At 39.9% G+C, this 16,455-nt stretch overlaps 1 protein-coding gene across 3 annotated transcripts in view; it reads left to right on the forward strand.

Annotated features, from left to right (window-relative positions):
- The window catches only part of ppp2r5d (protein phosphatase 2 regulatory subunit B'delta), a 57,568-nt gene continuing 41,113 nt past the window's right edge, over positions 1-16,455 (forward strand). For 2 of the 3 annotated variants that reach the window (XM_008104930.2, XM_008104932.3), the window contains exons 1-2: positions 8,075-8,222; positions 8,380-8,499. In XM_008104930.2, the coding sequence (XP_008103137.2) occupies positions 8,142-8,222; positions 8,380-8,499 (201 nt within the window). In that variant the 5' untranslated portion in view covers positions 8,075-8,141. Of the gene's footprint in view, positions 166-8,074; positions 8,223-8,379; positions 8,500-16,455 lie in introns of those variants that run through there. The other variant, XM_008104931.3, reaches the window with a different exon arrangement.

The following is a 16,455-nucleotide window of genomic DNA, read 5'->3' on the forward strand; positions in this document are numbered from 1 at the left end:
GGGCAACCAGCCGCCCGGGCGCAGAGGAGGGAGCGAGGGAGAGAGAGGGAGGCGGCGGCGAGGAGGAGGAGAAGCGAGCGAGGAAGAGAGAGAGAGAGAGAGAGAGAAAGGCCGAAAGCCAGCCCTTCACGGTCCGGGATGCCCTACAAGCTGAAGAAGGAGAAGGTGAGGGGCCTCGTTCCCCGCCAAGGGGAGGGCTTGGTGCGGATGGGAGGGAAGGAAGGCGGCCCGGCCTCACGGGCCTCTCCTCCGCCGGGCCTTGCCTTGCCTGGATGGGCCGCTGCAGCACCAGCCACTGCCTTTCCCAGGGCGATACATGGGATTGCAGCCCCGCAACCCCAACCCCTCTCCGACACACACACACACACACATACTGGTAGCAGGAAAAAGGGCCACGCTCTCCAGCAACACACCTGCAAAGGGGCATGTCTGGGTCTGCAGTCCACAGAGAGGAAGACAATGCAAGTTGGGGGGAGGGAGGAAAGGCAAGGGGCCTGTGGGGTCTTCGCATTGAGGAGAGGCTCGGGATCAAAGAGGACGTTGCGTGTACTCTACACGCGTGTGCATCTGAAGGAAAGGTTGCGTGTACTCTACATGTGTATGCATGTGAAGACGTTGCGTGTACACTACACTCCTGTACATGTGAAGGAGGAGTTGTATGTACTCTACACGTGTGCATGTGAAGGAGGATTTGTGTGTACTCTGCACGTGTGCATGTGAAGGAGGAGTTGTATGTACTCTACATGTGTGCACGTGAAGGAGTTGTGTGTACTCTACATGCGTGTGCATCTGAAGGAAAGGTTGTGTGTACTCTATACTTGTGTGCATGTGAAGGAGGAGTTGCATGTACTCTAAACGTGTGTGCATGTAAAGAAGGAGTTGTGTGTACTCCACACGTGTGCATGTGAAGGAGGAGTTGTGTGTACTCCACACGTGTGCATGTGAAGGAGGAGTTGTGTGTACTCTACACGAGTGTGCATCTGAAGGAAAGGTGTGTACTCTACATTCATGTGCATGTGAAGGAGGAGTTGTATGTACTCTACACTCATGTGCATATGAAGGAGGAGTTGCGTGTACTCTACATCCGTGTGCATCTGAAGGAAAGGTTGTGTGTACTCTACCCTTATGTGCATGTGAAGGAGGAGTTGTATGTACTCTACATGTGTGCACGTGAAGAAGGAGTTGCATGTACTCTTCACGTGTGCATGTGAAGGAGGAGTTCTATGTACATGCATGTGAAGGAGGATTTGCATGCACTCTGCACATGTGAAGTAGAAGTTGCAAGTACTTTACACCCATATACATGTGAAGGAGTTGTGTGTACTCTACATGTGTGCATCATGCATGTGAAGGAGGAGTTGCATGTACTCTACACTCATGTACATGTAAAGAAGGTGTTGTGTGTACTCTACAGGTGTGTGCATGTGAAGGAGTTGTATGTACTCTACAGGCATGTGCATGCAAAGGAGGAGTTGTGTGTACTCTGCGCGCACGTGCATATGAAGGAGGAGTTGTGTATGCACTACATACGTGTGCAGAGTACACATAAGATCCCATTCACATATACACATGTGTAAAGTACATGCAACTCCTTCACATGCAATAATAATAATGTTTATTTTTTTATTTATTTCTATCTTGCTTTTGTCCCGGCGAACAACTTGTAAATAAAACATGGCATAGCATGAAAATAAATAATAATCAGACCAAAACATACCTGATAAAAATTATAAATGTACGATACACATAATATAAAACTAGCAAAAACACAATTTAAACATTCAGTAGATTAAAAACCCCAACTTTTTAGAATCTAATCAGTACACAAATCTGAATAGAAAATATCTAGTGCAGGCCTGGACAAACTTCAACTCCCACAATTTCTAAAGGCCAGTAATAATGAAATGAGCCTCTGGGGTCTTCGCATTCAGGAGAGGTTTGGGATCAAAGAGGATGTTGCATGTGCATGTGACAGAGGAGTTGTATGTATTCTACCCATGTGTGCATGTAAATGAGGAGTTGTGTCTACTCTACATGTATGTGCATATGAATGAAGAGTTACATGTTCTCTGCATGCTTGCATGTCTGAATATTGAATGATTGCACCTTTAGTTCAGCTCCAGCATAAAGGGGGAAAAAAAAGAAGAGATCACTGCATGATCCAAAATGTGGGATAATATAATAACAATAATGAGTAGGGACAGAGAGCCTTTATATAATTATTATTATTATACTTTATTTATAATCCACTTTACCTCCCAAGGGGACTCAGGGAAGTTTGTAACAAAAGTAACAAAGTGGCAAACATTCAGTGCCAAAAAACAGACAAAACAACAAATCAAATCCAAGCAATAGATAAAACAATCCCAATATAAACTTATAAAATTAACCAAAATTAAACTTAAATAAACATAGAGTTGATGTGAGTTTTTCGGGCTGTATGGAAACCATGAAAATGAACAAAAATCTGGTTACTAGTATTAAAAAAAACTCAAAAATCAGGACAGTAAATAAAGAACAACACTCAGAAAACAGGGGAATTCCAGACAGGAAACAATCAGAGCCAGTTAACACCTTCCAACAAAGGATTCCCCCAGGCAGGAAGCAGCCAGGCTTTGGAGCTGAAAGGCTATTCAGTGCTAATCAAGGTGGCCAATTGCAACATTCACACTTGCCTCAAACAGACAGGAGTTCTTTCTCCCACCCTGGACATTCCAGAGATATATAAACCCCACTTGCTTAGTTTCTAATATACTTCACAACCTCTGAGGATGCCTGCCATAGATGTGGGCGAAACGTCAGGAGAAAATGCTTCTGGAACATGGCCATACAGCCCAGGAAACTCACAGCAACCCAGTGATTCTGGCCATGAAAGCCTTTGACAACACATTAAATAAACATCATATGACACATCATACACACTTACCACCTAAAATACTCTTACAGGTTAAGAAACATTAAAAACATTAAAAATGTATTTCAGAAATGATAAAATAATTCCTAGAGTTGGAAGAGACCCTTCAATGGCCATTCAGCAATGCAGAAAGACACCATCAAAGCCCTCTTGACAGGTCGCCATTAGCTCTCTAGCTACCCTTGTCAACCAGGGATTAGGATTGCTGTAATCTAAAAATAAAAATAAAAATGGAAGACTTCCAGGATATTGGCCACTGTTCTGATGTTTCTTATTATTTATTTATTTTTATCCCGCTTTACTCCCAGATCGGGACTCAAAGTGGTGAACAACATGTAAACAAATCATTGTATAGCATAAAAATAAATGTAATCATCAGACCAAAAAATACCTGATAAAACACACATAGTACAAAACTAGGAAAAACACAATTCAAACATTCAATAGATTTAAAACCCCAACTGTTTAGGATCTAGCCAATACCCAAATCTGAATACAAAAAACCTAGTGCAGGCCTGGGCAAACTTGGGTCCTCCAAGTATTTTGGACTTCCAATTCCTAACAGCTGGGCTGTTAGAAATTGTGAGAGTTGAAGTCCAAAACACCTGGAGGACCCAAGTTTGCCCAGGCCTGGTGTAGAGTCCTTAGTGTCACCTGGATGACTTCCAAGGGCCATCCAGTCCAATCCCATTCAGCCATGCAGGAATACACAATCAAAACATCCCTGACAGATTGCCATCCAGACTCTGTTTAAAAACCTCTAGAGAAGGAAACTCCACCGCATACCCAGGCAGGATATTCCACTGTTGAATAACTCTCACTATCAGGAAGTTCTTCCTAATGTTTAGGTGGAATCTCTTTCCTGAAGTTTGAATCCATTATTCCGTAACCATAACAACAGGTAGATTTAAGGACAGATTACTTCCCTGTTTGACTCTGTGGTTGGATATAAAATATGGGAACGGAGGCTGGAGTCATCAGTGCAATTTACAGTGTAGCAGACCTTACCCAAGGTCATGGACTGAGCTGTCTGCCCAGAGTATGAAAACACTGCTAGTTAAAAGTAGTAATATTAGCTAAAGGCTAGGCAAATCTATACTGTATGTGGGAAGGCATTGTTCTCTGGTAGAGCATAATGATGGGTGGGATGTAAGAAAGGGTGCATCTACACCAGGCATGGGCAAACGGGCCCTCCAGGTTTTTTGGACTTCAACTCCCACAATTCCTAATAAGCTATCAGTTGTTAGGAATTGTGGAAGTCCAAAACAGCTGGAGGCTGATGTTTGCCCATGCCTGATCTACAATGTAGAATGAATGCAATTCGACACCACTTTAACTCCCATGGCTCAGTGCTATGGAATCCTGGAAGTTGTAGTTTAGTGAGGCAGAGAAGGCTAAAGCCTTGTCAAACTACAATTCTAAGGATTCCTAGGCAGTTAAAGTACTGTCAAAACTAAAGTAGTGTCAAAATTCATTCTACATTGTAGATGCACTCAAAGATGCTGCCTATATGTAGAGTTTGAAATAGTGGGCTCTCCGTATTCATGTATCCTTCATTCACAAATTCAATTGTCCATGGCTTCTAAAAAATTTCAAAAAGCAAATGTAAATTTTGCCATTTTATATAAAGCCAATTTTTTTGGCTAATGAATATAATGGGACTTGGTCATCCACAGATTTTGGCATCCACGTGTTGCCTTAGAACCAAACCTCAGTGTCCACCAAGGGTCCATGTAAACGTTTAATAATAACAACTACTTTATTTTTGTATCCTGTCTCCATCTCCCTGAAGGGACTCGGGGCGGCTAACGTGGGGCCAAGAACAGGCAATTAAAATAAAACACAATAAAATACATACATGACACGTGTCATCAACAATAGAGATGCAACGAAGTAAAAACACAATATACACAGTAACATGGTAAAACAGTAAAATAGTAACAATAGCATAATAAAACAATAGTATAAAAAAGACCAGGAATTAAACGACAGCGAACTGGGCCAAAGTGCGAGGAGTGAAAATTATAAACCGAATGGGTGAGGTAGATAGATAAAGTGCTGCATTTAGTGAAAGGCATGGGGTGGGATAAACGATGAAGTTGAAGGCTTTTGCCTGGCTTTAGTGCAGTGGTTCTCAACCTGTGGGTCCCCAGATGTTTTGACCTTCAATTCCCAGAAATCCTAACAACTGGTAAACTGGCTGGGATTTCTGGGAGTTGTAGGCCAAAACACCTGGGGACCCACAGGTTGAGAACCACTGCTCTAGTGGGAAGGACAAGATTGCATCTCTCCCTGCTGTGTAGACTCATACAATGCAGTTCAATGTGAGTCTTCACTAACGTGATGAAGTTTCAGTCTGTATTATATGGCAGGGTAGATGGGGTCTCAGTTTGCAAATATGGCAGTGTAGATGGGGCCTGAGTTTGCAACCTTTGAAGTAAACTGAGGACAAAAGGAGGGGGGGAGAGATAGGAAAAGATGAAGAAAAGCAAGATATTTGTAAAGTAGCCGAAAAAGTGGGAAATGTAGACAGTTTGGGGGGGGGGGGTAACAACATATGGAGGGTCTCACGGATGAAATACAGAGCCACTATATGCAGAATATACACAGAGTGCAGAGTGTAGTTACAGGGGTTGCGAATAAACACAAAAGACACCCTAAGAATAATTAGTATGTCTACTTGTGATGTTTTTTGAGACCCATGGCTGGGGCAAAAGAAGGCTCTATGTAAATGCAATGATAATATTCATGTAATAGAACATAATGCAATAGTGATTGTGTGCCTTCAAGTTCTCTCCAATCTTAAGGGGAGCTTGTCAAACTGTTGTTGTTGTTTTTTTTGTCTTCTGAGATTGAGAGATTGTGACTTGCCCAAGGTCACCCAGTGGGTTTCCATGGCTGAACAGGAAGTTGTGCTCCAATGCTCAAGCTTTTGCCTCATACTAGCTCTCATATACTGCACATTGATATACATACATATACATTTACATATATGTATGTAGAGAGAGAGAGAGAGAAAGGAATTTGTTTGGGGTTAATTTGCATGCTGAATGCTAATGTCATGAATGTAACATTTCTAGTAGTGGTGGAATACATGCTTCCAGTGAAGAATGTGGTATATTTGATTTTGTCAGATGAGGCTGGAAATAAGCCTGCTGAAAAACCTGAAGAGTCTAGACTGACTGGCAGCATCTTCCAGGTTTTAGTAGACACTGCTAAACTAGATGGATCAACATCTGAGTTGTGAGGGATCTCCCTATGTTTTACTTTTGTATATGGGGAGCTGTGTTATGAAACATGATGCATGTGTGAACAGGGTTGGGTTTGACAGCGCAGCCTGTGTGGATTCATGGCACCACATGTATTATCATTATAAAATAAAACAATAATGGGTGAATATTATAGTGTATATATGCCCATATTTCCAGGATATTAGGCCCCAATTTCACAGTCTGGTTTCCTGCAAACTGTGGATAACATTCTTACTGTATTTACTAAAGTGATGTTAGAGTTCATTTAGCCTATACTTACACAATGGCATAAGGATAAGTCCCATCAAATTCTTCATTACTTTCTGATTCATGGTCACCAAAGTCTGCCATGGGATTCTGGCTGGTTAGCTTGCTGGCAGATCATAAGTAACTTACCTTGAGGAAGTGATCTTTGAAGTAGATTTCAGGGTTTGGTTTCTTTTTAGTTAATAAATAACAACAACAACAACTTTATTTTTATATCCTGCCACCATCTCCCCAAAGGGACTCAGCGTGGCTTACATGGGAACCAAGCCCAGCATAAACAAAAAATTTACAAACTAAGACACAATTAAAAACATAATAACATATAACATAAATAATCTAATTAAAATATTATTTGCCAACTTCCATTCAGATATGTTAGATGGGGATTAATAAGAGTTATGATAATACTCAGAAGAGGTCCTTCAGGGTGCACCTACATTGTAGAATTAAAGCAGTTTGACACCACTAACTGCTGTGGGATAACGGAAGGTTTAGTTTTATGGGTCTTTAGTCTTCTCTACCAAATAGTAAACAAATTACAAATTCCATGATTGCTGAACCATAGCAAACTGCAATAATTCAACAATATAGATGCATCTCAGTTGGGAAAGGCATAGTAAAGAATTCTACTTTTTATGGGCTAGATAGAAACTTTCTTGCACCTTAAAATTCCTACCCTTTTGTGGCTAAACCTGCCCGATTTCACTTCAGCCTTCCAAGACTTTGCTTTGTTCTCTCGTGGACTGTATCTTCTTCTCATATGTAGAATAATAGAGTAATAGAGTTGGAAGTGACCACATAGGCCATCTAGTCCAACCCCCTGCCATGTAGGAAAGCGCAATCAAAGTATCCCTGACAGATGGCCATCCAGCCTCTGTTTAAAAGTTTCCAAGGAAGGAGCTTCCAGCACACTCTGAGGCAGAGAGTTCCACTGCTGAACAGCTCGTACGGTTAGGAAGTTCTTCCTAATGTTCAGGTGGAATCTCCTTTTCTGTAATTTGAACCCATTGCTCCGAGTCCTAGTTTCAAGGGCAGCAGAAAACAAGCCTGCTCCCTCTTCCTTTCACATATTTATACATGGCTATCATGTCTCCCCTCAACCTTCTCTTCTGCAGGCTAAACATATCCAGTTCTTTAAGATACTCCTTATAAGACATGGTCTCCAGACCTTTGATCATTTGAGTTGCCCTCCTCTGGATACCTTCCAGCTTGTTGATTGTTGTTGTTTGTTGCTTATTCGTTCAGTCGCTTCTGACTCTCTTTTAAACTGTTGTGCTCACAACTGGACACAGTATTCCAGGTGAGGTCTAACCAAAGCAGAATACAAAGGCACCATGACTTCCCTCGATCTAGACACTATACTCCTTTTGATACAGCCCAAAATCCCATTGGCTTTTTAAGCTGTTGCATCGCAGGCAATACGTTGCAATCTCCTTATCTTATTCCTTGTCCTTTCTCTGAATCTACATTGCAAACTTCTTGCCTAAATAATAGTTTCCTTCCCAGCATGTCCTTGGTTTGACACGGAAGTCCTTTTCCTTCCAAGGAGCAGTTGGCAGAGGCTGGAGAGCTCTTCAACGAGTTGTATTCCGATGCAGTTAAAGGGGTGGTTTCCCCCACTCAATGGGAGGGAAGGGGTGGACTTAAGAAGTCAGATGCCCTTTGAGAAGTGAAAGAGAATGGATCAGGCTAGGGGAGCTGCTTAGAGGATGGTCAGTGTGTTGCTGTACAGAGATCTTCCTCTTGTACTGGGAAGAACACACCTCTCGGGCACCCACTTGTGGAACATGGTATGCTATAGAAGTTTGTTCCTGGAGTACCGTCACTGGAACTCCAGTTTCACAATACTTGTAACATGCTGACGTGAACCATAATAAGTCTAATGGAGCAACTCATCTGTAAATGCTTTTTCTCTTCTATGTGTTTTTCTTTTGTTTCATCTTCCAGGATCCTCCAAAATCGACCAAAAGCACCACAAAAGCTAGCAGCAGCAGCAGCAGCAGCAGCAGTAGTGGTAGTGGCAGCAGTGGGACCGGGAAAGATGGCAGCACAGAAAATTCAGAAGAGGTAGGATACTTATTCTGCAAAGGATTAAGTCAACCATTATAAGTTGTGCATTATATACTGGTTAACTTCGAGTTAAATTCAAACTGATTAGCAGGAAGTGTCTGTTTTTAAACATAATTTTTTCAGGGTGGGGTTTTATATATACTTGGGAGCAGCAACTGTTGCGTATTGAGATTTCTTTTTTTGAGTAGACATGTATTTAGGATTGCGCTGTGAAAGTGCTTAGCTAGGCTGCCTGGAAGCAGCTGTGTATTGTTTATGCATTGTTTCTTCCTAAAACAACAAGTGTGTGCATGTCTGTGAGTATACAGATCCAACCAGTAGTCTAGAAGATGAGAGGAATTGTGGATAAAGTAGTTTTAGGATCTTTAGAGCTGGCAGTTGAAGTCAATAACAAATTTATAATGAGGGGTGGGTAACAGGAGGGTATAGGGTTGTATTGGGATCTCTAGACTATATTTCAGAAGTCTAATGAAATGGTGGATATGCAGAAATATTATATACTTGTAAGATCTTCCAGGCATTTGATTTCCTGCCATTGTTATAGTTTAGATTGGGTTTTTCTTACCTGAAATGCTTAAGACAAGAAATATTTTAGATTTTGGAATACCTGTATTTGAATATATATATGTAATGAAATACCTTGGAAATGGGAACCAAATCGAAACAGAAACATTATGGGGGTTATTTTATACTATTTTTCAGATAATTTTTGTTCATAAAAAAGATTTGTGCACTTTGAATCACCAGAAAGCAAACATGTCACTATTTCAGCCACTCATGTGGACAAAGCAGTTTCTAGATTATGGAGTACTTAAAATTTCGGAATTACAAAAATTTGGATTCCATTGATATTAAGAAATTTCAGATAGGGAGGTTCAACCAGCAATTTGGTACAAATCTAAGAGGTTACCATAGGCTTAGGAACAGTGCATGGGAACAATTAAGGAAGGACTGAAGCAGCTAATAAAAATAAATCCCCTGAAGTAGCTGAAGAGTCATATTGTGTGATTGTGAGGGCCAAATGATCCCAAAAAGTCAGATTTCCAGACTTTACTCTGTAACGTAGATACACTACAATAATCTACTCTAAAGGGTTATTGTAGAGTTTGCAGTCAGATAATATATGTGAATTGGTTTGGACGTTAGGTGTCGCTAATTATAATTTTAACAGATTTATTTAAGAAGCGGTAATTGTGATTATATTATGACTCCTATATATGTAGGGGATATATTTCAGGACTTCACATCTATGTGAAGCTGTAGGTAATAATAATAATAATAATAGTAGTAGTAAATAATAATAAATAACAGTGAACCCTAGTGAACAAATAACTTCTAGCAGAAGCATGCCATAAGTTGTTCTGGAGGACCTAGAAAATGTCCAGAAAGGACAACTTTAGGCATTGCTCAGTTCTCAAGCATACCTCTGGTAAATTTCCAGTGTACCGCCTAGCAAACCTAGGAAATGTGTAGAAAGGACATATTTTGTTAGAGATTGGAAAATGAAACCACAGGTAGCAGTCCTAGATATATGGGAGTCATACTGCATTATTAAAAATCATTAAGAATTGTTGGCATCCCATGGGAGATATATTAAAGAAGGGTGAGAGCAAAAGCCTCTGGAAAGTAAAATGAACATAAAGAGCAGTCTGGTCCAATAGTTTGCTCAGATACTAGTTACTAAAGGGCAAGGTGGAAGGCAGTTTTAGTGGCAAAGAAATTCAAAGAATGGGACATAGGTTAAAAAAAGACATACTGAGAGAATTGATTGTGTCACAGAGGAATAGCATTTTGCAGACTTTTTGTCATAGTCTGCACATGAATAGCAAGGGGTTAAAGTAGATTCCACCCCTGTTGCTGCTGAAACTCAAGTAATTGTTAATATCTCTGTTTCTATATCTGCAGAGCACAAAAGATCAGAATATTTGTTCTTTTCTTCAGCTTGTAGTGAAAGGGATACTACAGCGTTCTGTATCTTTGCTAAATATAATACTACATACAGCTGTACTACAGACAGGGCATGCAACAGGTGTATTACAGTTGAGGATGAGACCATGTACACGGCAGAATTATAGCAATTTGACATCATTTTCACTGCCAGGGCTCCATCCCATGGGATCTTGGGATTTGTACTTTGTTGAGTAAACAGAGCTCTCTGACAGAGGATAAATATCTCACAAAACTTCAAATTCGAGAATTCCATTTCATCAAGCCATAGCAGTTAATATGGTTTCAAACTGCTATAATTCTGCAGTGTGGATACAGCCAATATATAAGTGGTCACAATATTTTCTTTGCTTTCTTTCTCCTGAACCTTTTAGAGGAGTTTGTAGCTGATACAGTTCGGGTGCTGCTCATTGGCTGCTTTCATTTGGCCCTGGAGACTCACTCAAGTCACTTTAATTAAGAATCAGTTAAGTTCCCATATATAAAGAAACAAAGAACCATTTAACTTGCAGCCCTTTGCTTACTGTGCAATATATGAGAAGTAACCAACATTGAAAACACGAGACATATTTCTAACCAAGTTACATAAGTTTCATGGTCATTAGTCAGTTATAGATAGGACTTTGTTGCTTGGACCTAAGAAATTGAATGCTGATACCCTGGAATTAGTTATTTTCTTGTAGTTCTATTCAGAGCAGACAGCTTAAAAAAGGCCTGTGGTTTGGATGAGTGACTTCCTGGCTATGTGCAGGAAAGAAACCCATTTGGTACCTGATGTTCAGATAATTATGATCTCATATCAGTACATTTTAATAAGAAAAATAAAAATACCAGAGAAATTGGCCTTAGTAGAGAAATATGTTGGAACTTTGGGGAATTTCTCCTGCTCTATATGTTCTGAATTGTGTTCCAGCAAGAGTTGGGAGAATTCTTTATGAGTTGCTGAAAGACCCTCAATTTCATGAGTTTTCTCCTCCCATTCTGAGACATAAATACCAGCTTTTCAAAGTCACATCATTTTGTTACTACTGCAGAGAGTTCTTATTGAAAAATGTGATTTTTTTTCTTAAAAAATTAAATAGCAAAGTTGCTGTGACTTTTCTGGGCTGTATGGCCATGTTCCAGAAGGATTTTCTCCTGACGTTTCGCCGGCATCTATGGCAGACAGAGGTTGTGAGGTCTGTTGGAAACTAGACAAGGCTATTCAGTGCTAATCATTCACACTTGCCTCAAACAAATAGGATTTCTTCCTCCCATCCGGGACATTCCACAGATACATAAATTCCACTTGCCTAGTTTCCAACAGACCTCACAACCTCTGAGGATGCCTGCCATAGGTATGGGTGAAACATCAGGAGAGAATTCTTCTGGAACATACAGCCCTGAAAGCTCACAGCAACCCAGTGATTCCGGCCATGAAAGCCTTTGACAACACATTAAATAGCAAGGATGGGTAGCCTGCAACCCTGGGGCTGCATGCAGTCTTTAGCTCAATTTAAAAAGCTTTTGGCAATTAATCAATTTAGACCTCTGACAAAAGAGATCTCCAAGTTACCCGAAGTGCCAAGAAAAAAAAATTGAGAAGTGGCAGAGAAGGAAAAACACCCATCTATTCTCATATAGTTCTTCATCAGGTTACCCCATATGCGTCAAAGGTCCCACCCCTGATTTATAGATTTCTGTTGTAGGTGGGTTGTTGCAGAGAAGAGAGACCAAAAAAGCATTTCTTTGTTTTGTGGCATCTTCAAGAAGAATTGGGAATTGTCCTCCAGATTTTGTTGACCTGCAAATCCCAGCATTACTGATCATAGGGCTTCTAGGAATTATAAATGAAACAACATCTTGAGGGCTGAATATTTTCCAATCCTGCCCTAAAAGACATGTTGTATTTCCAGAATTCGTGTTCATTTCATTAGATAAATGTTCTCTAGATTTGTATAATCATGGATAAAGAGGGAAAGAAATTATAACAGGTGAGTCCAGGACAATGGTGGATCAATTAGTCATTAAGATGCCAGCAGAGTCTTGTCATTTTTGTTCCAACAGACATAAATCTTGTGGCGCTAGCATTATTTAATTATCTTACAATTTCATTGATTTAGATTTTCAATTATTGTTTAATTTTTAAATACGGTTTTATTGATGGGATGTTCTAATATGACCTCTGTCATTTAATGAAAGTAAAGTAAAAATCTGCTTTTTGTACAGCAAGTTAAAAAAAGGTTGCTGTATGTTTGCAACATCTAAAAATATGCTAAAAGGTTTTGGATCTCCTGTCAGCAAATTGAGGATATGTAAGCTAACTTTGAGATAATTTTGCTTGGAAAAATATTTGCATGCCAGAGTTTTTGATGTAAAGTAATATAGGCATCAGACAGTATATTTTAACGAGGGCTGGGGAAATATTTCAGGTGCTCTAAGTACCTCGTATAAAATGTTTAGTGTTATCACTGACGTTTTTGAAAAGAAAAAAGAAAGAAAGGAAAATGCATTTTAAGTGTCCTGGGTTTTTTCCAATACTGCTTCTAAATAGAAGAAAGTGAGGATGAAAGTATGTAAATTGGTCAGCAAATTACATTAATTAGCAAAATGTTCCTTGGGCTAAAAGCAATTGGAATAGCCGAGAAACTGTTGTTTACTACTATTATATTAGAGGCAGACTGCAGTCACTTCCAGGCACAGAATTATATCTGTTTTGTGTTACAAGGCTGGCATGCAGCAACAAACAGGTGCGCTCTGCAGTTATCAGGAAAATCAGGAGCTAAAATATATATTATTTATGTATATTATATATAACTATATACCCATGGTATAAGCCAGCCTTGTATATAAGTTGAGAGCAGAGTTTGGAACCAAAATTATGAAGTTTGCGATGTCCCATGGATACATTGAGAGAAAAACCTAAGGCATATAGCAGAAAAATCATTTTGTCTTCTTTTAAAAATATAGAGAGGAAACATTCTTATTAAGAGCTAACCAGAAGGAGATCTGCTTGTTAGAGGGGTTACAAGGATGGTTGTAAATTGCATTGCTGATCTTAAAATGTCTACATCTATATAAATACATTTAAGGAAAGAAATATGAATGAGTAAAAAGAATGAAAATGTGAACTGGAGGAAACAAAGGTTGGAAGAAGAACAAAGAATTCAATGCATCCTCCATTTGGGGTGTTTAAGGTGAAGCAACGTGGTATTGGCGAAGCAACGTGGTATTCTACAGCATCTCTGTAGAAAGGCTATAGTGCAGTGATTCTCAGCTTGGGGTCCCCAGATGTTTTTGGCCTACAACTCCCAGAAATCCCAGCCAGTTTTTAGCTGTTAGGATTTCTGGGAGTTGGAGGCCAAAAACATCTGGGGACCGCAGGTTGAGAACCACTGCTATAGTGGCTATTTTCAATGTAGGCAGAGAGGCTTTTACAGTAAGCCCCTATTGAAAATGACTCCTGTTGTTCTGCTCCACTTCAAGGGCCCGAAATGGTGGGTTCCTTGAATTCTATGGACTCTCCTGGTTACTGCTGAACACTGTTTGGGCCAGAAAAATAACTGAGGAAGAAGGGCTGCCTTTCTTTCTCTTTTGGCCAAGGAAGGGATAATGGGTTGGGAGCTTCTCACCTCTGCTTGTTCACACTGCCTTCATCTATTCCAGTATTGACCTGAATATGAGTCAACTAAGGTTTCTTTGGGTTAATTTTGTCATTTTTTTCAACTTATGCACAAGTATATATGGTATTACCTTATAACATAGCAAACGTCAGGCAACTTGTGACATTCCAGATGATGTTGGAATGCACCATGCATTATTCTTCACCATTGATGTGCTGAGAGTTACAGTCCAACAGTATTATGAATGCCATATATTGCTCACTCTGTTGGGATTTGGCTATGGAAGAAGTGCATTTTCTCTCTGTGTGTGTCTAGCTTTGATTTCTCTTCTATGGGGATACCTCCTGTCTCTATTAGATTATGAAACTTCTGGTGCAGAAATGTGCCTTTGAAACAATTCACAGAAACAACACCATAGAAGTACCTCAAGTGTTGGTATTCAAAGAATAATCATGCAGATTTTAAATTCGTAAGGAATCCAATAGCAGCTTGATACTGATGTGAAACCAATCCATGCAGTGTACATCATCATGAGTTCTCTATCATATGCACAGACTGCAGAATCCTAATATGATTTCCTTGCCAATTTTTTTCTACAACCTGAAGGAGGGTGGATTCTCAAGAATAGTGCCACACACCCCTCCTAATGTGAATTACAATGTTCTTTACAGATTCCTCTTCCATGTCAGATCTGCAGCAGTCAAAGATACAGTCATAGCTGTACAAATGGAAGCCACCCACAGCCATTATCTCCTGCAAGTACAGGCTCATTGCTCGGGCTGACAGAGTATGCTGTCCTTATGCAACTCTGATTTTAGGTTTTCCAAACTCCTCCGAAGTATTTTTCCTTTTGGTTCTTCCTTTGCAAAGACCATTACATAGGATATAGCAAGCAATTTAACCTTTTTCTGCTTGCTGCAAAGGCTGGATATTATTTGGAAAAAAATCTGTGCCAAAAAATCCCTGTTCTGCAAACTAAAAGGATCTGATGATGTGAAAGGTTTCTGCTTAAAAATTTGGGGAGCTTCTGCTGGTCATAGTAGACCAAGGATATGCACCCTGTTATTTGCCTTATATTTGAGACTACAGTACCCATAAACCTTAGGAAGTATGGTTTGTAGTGACAGATTATGGTAATTGTAATCCAGATTCCCTCGAAGCTACTACTGTATATTGTTTTACCCTAGAGCAGACAGTAGACATACTATTTAACCTCATATAATGAAACATCTGGTATTTCTTCTCTTTTGGACCACTGTCATAACTTGGAAAGGCCATATTGGCTGGAGGATTCAGGGGTTGTAGTTGAAAAATCAGAGTTGATAATAGTTTTCAGCATTTCAAGGAGAGATCTTTCCCAGCCCTAATAAATGTATCAGAACAAGCAGATAGTAAGCGGCCTGGTCCAATTTCCTAAACATAAAAAGACAGGAAAACTGGTACAATACGCCAACATTTTTATTCCATTGATACCGCGATAAATTTATTCCAAACCATTTGGTGTTTGTTTATTTTGTGAAATTGTTTTGGAAGACCATGATCTTGAAAAGCATATTGAAAGCATTTAAAACAGTGGTTCTCAACCTGGGGTCCCCAGATGTCTTTGGCCTTCAACTCTCAGAAATCCTAACAGCTGGTAAACTGGTTGGGATTTCTGGGAATTGTAAGAGAAATCCCAGTAGTTGAGAACCACTGATCTAAAATAATGCTTCATATTTCCCGTGTGCAAAATATCAGTACCATTACACAGCCCAACAAAAAAAAAGTTTTCTTGGTTTTTAGGCCTGTTCCTGGGATTATTTGGTGTGTTGATTCATAAAATTGCATTGGATAGACCATATCAACTCTAATTTCTAAGATAATGTCATGATTTCTTATGGACTAGCAGATGAGGACTGGTATATGGCATATGTTCTATATATCCAAAAAACTAGAGCTGATAGGGGAAAGCTGGTGCCATTTTTGGAATCAGCAAGTCAAATATACCCAGAAACAGGTCTAACATTTGCGACACCAAAGTATGCGTGGACCCGTTTTATATGTGTCCATTGGCTACAGTTGTTACTTTGTTTCTGGGGACTCTCCAGGTGTTAGTGGGCAGTGGCTCAGAGTCTGGCATCAGTCTGGGCATCATGGCTTTGAATAACACTGGTCTAAAATATGAGGAAAGCAAAATAAGTATTTTGAGCACCAGCCGCTCTTCATCCTGGGGTTGATTACATGCACTTAAATGATTAGCCTCAATACCAAGTACTGCCAAGGTGTTTATCCATTGTGCCAAACATTTGGCTTTCCACGGAGCACATGAAATCCATCCCTTTGATGAAAAGCAGCTGAAGCAACACACGTGTTGTGATAATTTAATGGTATTGTAGGTGGAATAAACACTTTTGCACCTCTGTGT

The sequence above is a fragment of the Anolis carolinensis genome, chromosome 1, assembly GCF_035594765.1.
Source record: "Anolis carolinensis isolate JA03-04 chromosome 1, rAnoCar3.1.pri, whole genome shotgun sequence".
Classification (NCBI taxonomy): domain Eukaryota; kingdom Metazoa; phylum Chordata; class Lepidosauria; order Squamata; family Dactyloidae; genus Anolis; species Anolis carolinensis.